The 8,437-nt window shown below is 27.6% G+C and overlaps 1 protein-coding gene across 3 annotated transcripts in view; it reads right to left on the reverse strand.

Annotated features, from left to right (window-relative positions):
* Positions 1-8,262, reverse strand: part of LOC117172621 (F-box/LRR-repeat protein 7-like) — a 38,905-nt gene extending 30,643 nt beyond the window's left edge. Inside the window, exons 1-5 of one of the 3 annotated variants that reach the window (XM_033360731.1) lie at positions 8,045-8,262; positions 6,954-7,010; positions 6,824-6,880; positions 6,683-6,727; positions 6,366-6,608 (exon numbers count right to left, since the gene is read on the reverse strand). In XM_033360731.1, coding sequence (XP_033216622.1) covers positions 6,366-6,608; positions 6,683-6,727; positions 6,824-6,880; positions 6,954-7,010; positions 8,045-8,072 — 430 coding nt within the window. In that variant the 5' untranslated portion in view covers positions 8,073-8,262. Of the gene's footprint in view, positions 1-6,365; positions 6,609-6,682; positions 6,728-6,823; positions 6,884-6,953; positions 7,011-8,044 lie in introns of all 3 variants that reach the window. The other 2 variants (XM_033360722.1, XM_033360739.1) reach the window with 2 other exon arrangements.
* Positions 8,263-8,437: the final 175 nt, after the last annotated feature.

Here is an 8,437-nt window from a genome sequence, read left to right on the forward strand (position 1 = left end):
GTGTAGAGCTCCAAGGAGATTATGTTGAAAAATAAAAAAAAATTTACCCAAAAAAAATTGTTTTTATACTTCATTCTAAGGATTTATTGAACTACCCTCGTAATATTATATTTGCAGTTAGGTAAAATAACTAAAAAATACTGAATTTGTTTATAAGCTCTCTTTTATTTAAACTATTAATAAGTTTATAAATATATGCTGCAATCTATCTAAGACTTTCCACAAAACTTTTTTTTCAATAGTACACTGTAAAAAATCAAAAAAATGTACCACTTAGAATGGTAAAATTACAAAAAAAAATTGGTGCAATTTTACTACTCTGATTATAGGGTGAATGCTACTTGCATACTAGAAGTTCCAACCAATCTTGTAAGTTTACCACTTTTAGAGTGAAAATATAGCAAGGCTTTGTAAAAGTACAGTTTCTGCTTGTGAATCTGTTACTTTCAGAGTAGGTAATAAATGGACTTACTTTCAGAGTATTGAATTTCTTGACGCTAGTAAAAGTACAGAAACTGTTAAAAATTTCTTTTTCCAACGTAATCTCACGCCTTTAAATTTGATCATTGATAACGCGGCGTACTTGCACAGCTCTGAACATAGTATAAGTACTAGTAATTGTAAAGTTTCAAAGTTGCGGAAAATAATGAAAAACTGGTAAAAATAAAATTATGTGTGAAAGAGCGTGTTTCAGAACGGTATAAATTATGAAAAAAATTATTTGCAAAATTGATAAAAAATGTTAAACAAGAATTTTTTAAGTTAAAAAACTGCTTTCTACTGTATTCCTTATTTAAACGGGAAATTTGCAATTTCCAGTCAAATTACCATTACTCACATTTCTCATGTAGATGTTAAAGTTAACATGTTGAAAAAAACACGAATATTTTTGGTTAAAATTCCATCACCTAAAATTCATAATGCATTTGTAATTTTACAGGATCTGTCTGGAAACTTAAATAACCTAAAAGTTAAATTCCATACTGAAAGTGGATATTCGATATTGTCAGTGAAAACGTTAGTTAGAGAGTAGGTAATAATCGGACCTACTCTGAAATTGGTAAAATTACAAGAAACTTTTTTTACAGTGTACCAATTTTTCTAAAAGTTCATAGCTCATATGACGTCTTTTGTCTAAAAGTATCAATCCATTTTTTGTTTGTTTGAAAAAAATTATATTTAGAGGTGCCGCAGGCTCCATGAAGCTTAAGACCTATTTCCCAAAGAATATAAATAAAATATCAGTTTTTTCAATATCATCCCCATGAGTCATTTTGATAGAATCCCAAAAAACCCATTAATGAAAAAATGGGTTTTGCGAGATTTTTACGCTAATTATAATTTTAATCCGGTTTTTAAATGCAAATTGTTTCTGGTATATAAAATATCATTTCATACTGATAATTAGTTGTTTAAATAAATTGTTCAAACAATTAATTATTGTTTTAACAATTTTATGATAGAATAGAGTTAGAAAGTCACGTTTTTTCAGAAAATTGTAATTTGTTATCAAATTTTCAATTAGAGGGAGGTGATAGGTCATCAATCTTAACAAGAGATATTGTTTAAATAATTTATTATTATTGTTAATAATAATCTTATAAATAATTAGATTCAGCAAAAATAATTATTTAAACAAATTCTCGTTGTTAATGACTTTTTTCACTTAGTGAGGTAATAGTTAATGTAAGTTGACCAAAAAGTTGTTTAAACAATTTAATATTGTTTATAACAATCTTCTTTGAGATAAGTTCAAGAAAGTTGTGGGTTTTCTCCAATACTTAACTTTGCTTCACCGTCGCAGTTATTAAAACAATCATAAATAAACATTAGAGAAAACTGTTTTTCGAATAATATCTTCTTTTGTGAATACATATTTCTCAAATAAAATAGATATTTAAAATATGCTTGCAATTTTCTACACGGATCATATTGAATACATAAGTTACTGAGAGACTCTGGTGAGGTGTCAGAAATGCAGAAATGGTCTAATTCAAACTTTGAGGCGAAATATTGGGTTTCAAATCGATTCAGATAATATTGAGAATTCTGAATAAAATTTACAAAAACGTCTTTTTTATTATGGGAAGTACGTTTTAAACTTCATATGGGGCTTGCGGCACATCTAAATATAATTTAAAAAAAATGGATTTATTTTTATGTTGATTCAAACAAATTTTCAGCCGATAATCATAAAAATTCGAGAAAAAGAAATGTTTGCACCACCCTACTAAACAGTCGCTCAACAAATACACCGTAGCGTACCGGATCATAGGTTTGTGCCTGAATATGCATTTTCAAAAATGTTAATTTTTCTATATGAATGTAAACCTAACTCTGTAGTATGTTTTTGGATCGCTTTCTCCTGAAAAAGCGGCTTATGTATCCGATTATTAGATATTGTTGTGATTATATAATTTTTAAAGAATACTCAAAGAAATAGATGTCTCAAGAAAATCTCGAATTTTTCAATGTTGATTGGGTAATTTTAAAAACTCAAAGAAAAGAATGATGCAAAATTCACACATACAATTAAAAATTTTAATTTCAGTTGAAGGACAGTGGCAAAGAATGTCACATTCTATATTCGTAATAAAACTGACAAAATTGTAAGATTGACAAATGCAAAATTTTATTATTTAACCAAAGTCAGACAAATTCAGCAGAATTAAAATATGTATATATTTGACATGAGCAAAAGTAACTTTCTTGTCAAATATTAGCCAAAAATTTTATTCTTACAATAGGCGAAAAATTACCATTTTTCAATATTTTAAATGCATTATTAAATTGGAATAATTACTTTTAAAAATCAAAGCTTAACCCCTAATAAGGCTAATTTTTGCTTCTTTAACGCAAAATTGGACTTACCAAAACTTAACATTTATAAACACTCTTCATTTTAACATTTTCTAAGCTTAAAAATGCTGAAAATTTTAATTTATTTATTTACCAATTATTTAGCAACTTCACGAATAATCTAATTGTTTCTTGTAAGAAAATTAAATTAATTAAATATTTTTAAATCCAAATTTTCTAGGATCGAGTAATCAAATTAGCAATAACTGACCAATTTTTAATTTTCCCTGGCCGTTCTAAATTTTCTTTCAGGAAAAAAACAACCTTACACCTAGGTCCTAGGAGATCAATAATTTTAATGTAAAAAATATTTGTTTTGAGATATAATTGAAACACATTTAGTGGCAACAGTCTTACAGAATTGTGTAAGAAGTCATTCTCAGATTACGCAAAATAGATTTGCTAATTTTAAAGAATTACAAGTAAATGAAAAAATGGTCTCATTCATATCGAATTTGCCGAAATTTTCTAAAATATAGAAACTTCTGTAAATCACATACAGCATTCTCAAATTATATAAGATTTTCTGTAAAATCTATTAAAAAAATATTGGAAAAATAACCGACTTTCTTTTCCTTAAGGAAGGATTCTGATTCTACAAATTATACAAACAATATATTAAACGCGAGTATTGTAACGAGAATGTGTTCCTGATGACCGATAGAGCCTTAACTTAATTTTCTTTTTAATCTACAATAAAAAATATAACAACCTCTTTAAAAATAGAGGTTTCGATTAAATCTGAACTTGAAACTGGCTGTAGAATTTTAAAGACGCATTTAAATTTTGACATAAAAGTGTTTTCGATTGTTTTGTGGAGAATAAAACAATCATTGAATATCAAAAATATGTCTTAATAAAAAAGAAAGCGTTTCAGGTTGAATTTCAATCTTATACACATGTGAAAAAATCACATATCTTGTCAAATTTTTTTTATATATATATTTTACCATCTCATTTAAGTTTCAACGCATTATACACATCAATGAACATTAATTTGTGTGCGTAGCGAAAAATGTGATCTAGATTATGTAAATACTATGAATAGTAGACGAATGGAATTAAAATACGAATTCTAACCTAACTTTAAGTTCAGATTTTATAGATATTAAATATTTAATGTGGAATTATTAAAAATTTACTTGAAGTTTATATTTTTTTCGAAATAAATTCATTCATGCTTATAATGTGTTGAAATTTATAATTTTTTTTGTTTTAGAACAATTTTTGAGTTGAAGAAATGTGTGTTATATGTATAACCTCAAAATTCCATCTGTAACACTGTTTTTGATAAATATTTATTTTTAGTGCGCAATAATTACTTTAAACTGCACACAAAAATCGGGAAAACACTTTTAATTACAAATTAAAATGCATCTTTAAAATTCGACCTACTCTTTCTAGCTCTGATTTTTGGCACCAGATGGTGTACAGAAGTTGAACCATTCCTTATTGCGGTCAGATTTATATATTGAAAAATAGTTCTTGGTAGATTTCGCTTTAGGGTAAAAAAAAATTTATTTCAATTAGCTAATAATTAAATGAAACATTAGGCACAAAATGGTGGCCCTCGCAAGTGAATTTATTAATTCTATAAAAAATTACGTAGTTTCTTACCAAAACGTACTTGACGAATTGGATATAATAAACTTGAGGACCTACATTAAATTGTCTGCCGAAGAGTTTTTTTTTAATTGTCAAACTGAATTCAAATACATCGGATCCTAAAACCAAATCCCCCAACTATTTTAAGACGTTCCTGCGGATCAATTGAATTTCCCACTTATTACAATTTTGTTGTGTTATGAATTTCATCAAACAATCCAATTTGGAATGTTTTTAAATACAGTTAAAATTGAAACTAAGTAGCAAAATATAAAAAGTTGATTTTCTCGAAAAATCCACACTTGTATTTTTTATAAATTTTTGGTTGAACTTGCATTATCATAAGGAAAATATTTTGTGAATTTTACTCGGGCTAAATAACCCTGCCCAAAAAATCGGAAAGATTCTGAAAGGAAATTTCTGATAGATTCTGAAACAGTTGGAAAAATATTCTTTTCAGATTTTATCAGAATCTTTCCGAAATCTACATCAGAGTTCTTCAGTTTCTTTCAGAAAATTTGTCTCAATATAATTCCATCAGATCTTATAAGAAATGTCCCATTTATTCTTATCAGATGTTATCGGAAATTATTAATAATATTAATAATATATTATTTCGTTTTTGCAAATTATTATTTAAGAAAAGTTAATAATAATAATTTGAACAAACAAAACAATAGTTTAAACAAGGTTTAAAAAATAATTCTTTTTATCCAAAATTTTTTCACTAAATTACTATCAAATATATTAAACAGTTATAATTTTGAAAAAATTATTTAATTATGAAAATTATTAAATTTTGAAATTTATGAAATGAATAGTTTTTTAATTAATCCTTCGATATATTTTAATTTAAAAAGTTTATTTACAATTACATAATAATTACATATCAAGTTCTATTAAACAATATTTATATAACAATATTACATAATTTAGTTTTCTCATAAAATCTGATAGAAACTGAAAAAATACGCGCGGGAAAGTTTCGGAAAAGGTCGGAAAAACGGAAAGATACCACTGGGACACATTCTGATAAATTCTGAAATAAAATAGTGGTACAGTTTCAGAAAGAATCAAGAAAGATGTGGAAAGCGTCGGAAAGAAAGTTCTATCAGAAATTTCTGACAGGGAAGTTTTGTGGCCAGGAGAATGTTTTTTTTTCTTCATAAAATCGAATTTTCTTATTTTTCTTGCTTACAGCAGATACAAAAAAATGTTGAGGAAATAGTTTACACAGATAAAAAAGTTCTGCAAACAATTTCTTTACTCATTTGTCTCTTTTCATAGAAATTGCCCATGTTTCTAGTCCTTCATCTTGTTTTCAAAAATTGTATGCATAAATAAAAAATTGAAATTAAAAATGTGTTTATTCATTTTCAATATTGAATATTTTTGTTATTATCGGAAATTATACAATATATTATAAATGAGTAAAGAAAATTTGTGTAGAACTTTTTTAACTACACAAACTATTTTTTTCGTATCTTTTGCAAGCAAGAAAAATAAAAAAATTCGATTTTATGAAAAAAATACAAAAATACGTATCGCCCAATTCACTCTAAAAAAACGAAATATTTTGTCCTCGAAAGAAGACGGTTAAATTTGCTCAAAAATTTTGCTGTAATTTATATAAGGCCATGGTTGCGTGTACAGAATTTTCAGTACAATTAGCCAGGGTTTTTCGACACGTGTAGACAGTTTCTTTACATAGGGTTTCAATAGACATTTTTACAAAAAAATAAATTCTTTTTTTTGGTTTAAATTTTAACTTTGTAGGGTGGAATTTAAAACATCTTTATATATAAATCTTTTAGATTTTAATTGTTCGAATTATATAGTTTAATTTTAACAACAGCAAAAGTTAGTTACACTGCATTTATATTTTTCTTTAATTTACTCACCTCTTTCGATACAGATCCTATCTTTCAGAGGTAAATAACTAAATATATGTATCAAACAATCGTCGCTCAGTCGGTCTATCACACAATGATCGCCATTATAATGCGGAAGTGCTAAACTTTCGTCAAATTTTCTTTTTTCCTTTTTCCACATATTTAAAGTCTCCAGGATGTCTGTTTTTTTCTCATTAAAATCCTTCAAAGTCTTTTCATCCATTAAATCATCAAATTCATTGTCACTTTCTTCTGTAACAACAAATATTTACAAGTTTATACGAATAAATTAAATAAAAGGTTGAATGTAATGAGAAAAAACTTGCCTAAACTGTGATCACATCCATCCGATGCTTCTTCATTCTCGGAGTCTAAAAAAATATATGATATTTATATTCTAGCATCGCAGTTTTGATACCTTGTTGTTGGAGTTTTTTGTACTAAATCGAATAATAAAAATATCTTACATGTGTAAGCAACGCTTTCCTCCGATGAAAATTCTACACTAACGTTGTCTTCGAAGTCTGCTAGGAAAATTTTTAATTATATCATATATGCCTTTTGAGAATAATTTAATTTAGAAATATTTCATCTTACTCTCAACATTATAAATTTCATTCTCCGCTCCATCGTAAATAACTTCTACTTCAGAATCTAAATAATATGTTACAACAAAATTTTAATCAGAAAAATTAATACAAAAAGTTAAAAACTGATATGACAGTAATTTACACAGTTATAACTTAAAATAATAGACATAGGCTAGATTTAATGCAGACCAATCTTAATTTAAACGCAGAATAATCATTTTCTTTAAAAATATATATTCACATAATTTTCTATATAAAAATCAAACCGCCAACCAACAAACAGGTGCTACAACTGGTAGAAATGAATTTCGATCACACCTGAAAAATAGCCCTAGCGGACCGAGTGAATGGAAAGGATACTCTACAGAGTATCCTCATGGCATCCACATAGTATCTCTTTCGTAGCATGCAACAAAAGCTAAAAAAAAAAACAGCAAAATCAACTTTTAAATTAGTGAAATTCGGATTCTACGTTAAAATTCCTATTAGAAGGTCACGGAGTAATCGCAACAGTTTTTTTATAAAGATAAAAAGTTTAAAAAAAATATAAGACGTATAACGCCTGTGGATTGCTACACTTCAAACGCATTATCTGTAAGTAGCAGTCAACAGGCGTTATGTCTTTTTAAAAACTTTTTCCCGTTGCAAAAAAAAAACTATTGCGATTACTGCGTGACCTTCTAATGGGTATTTTAACGTAGAATCCGAATTTGACCAATTTAAAAATTGATCTCGCTGTTTTTTTTGGGTTTTTGTTGCATGATACGGAAGGAATACTATATATGTAAAGTAACCTTTACGTTCACTCGGTCCGCTAGGGACAGCTGCATATTATTAAATGTACAACTTATTTCATAAGTTCAGAACATCGTTTTGCACAAAGTTGGCATACTGTGCACATATATACTTAATATCAGTAACCACACTATGTGACTGCATGTTGTAGGTATATACTATTAATAAGATAAAATATTGAAAATTCTCAATAAAATAACCGAATAACTCTTAAATTAATACTGAAAACACTTAATTGTGTGCTAAAGAAACCCAAACAGGTTTACAGTATATGTTAATAATATACAGGTTAAGTTTACGTACCGGCACTTTCATCCTCGCTTTCGTCCATATCTAAGGTATTACTTCACACGCTTGACTGCAAGTGAATTTTGATGAAAAATGTGCAAGTTCAAATAACGACTAGGCCAAGTTAGGCTGATAATAGCACTTTTTTGAGAAATTGTATACAAAACACCCTTTGTCTGGCGTCACCAATATCACCGACCGCGTCGGCACTCAGCCGAAAATTGTACTAAGATTGTACTGACTAAGCGCGCAGTGTCCTGAATGTGTACTAACATAGTTTTGGGCGGGAAATTTTAAAATCATATGAGCATATTCTTCTTTATTATGAAACTGCCGGCTTTTAACAAATATAATTTTCAAGCAAAGAAGTTGGAGACTGAAAAATTAAATTCTGAATAAAAATGATCT

The sequence above is a fragment of the Belonocnema kinseyi genome, chromosome 1 (assembly GCF_010883055.1).
Source record: "Belonocnema kinseyi isolate 2016_QV_RU_SX_M_011 chromosome 1, B_treatae_v1, whole genome shotgun sequence".
NCBI classification, from domain to species: domain Eukaryota; kingdom Metazoa; phylum Arthropoda; class Insecta; order Hymenoptera; family Cynipidae; genus Belonocnema; species Belonocnema kinseyi.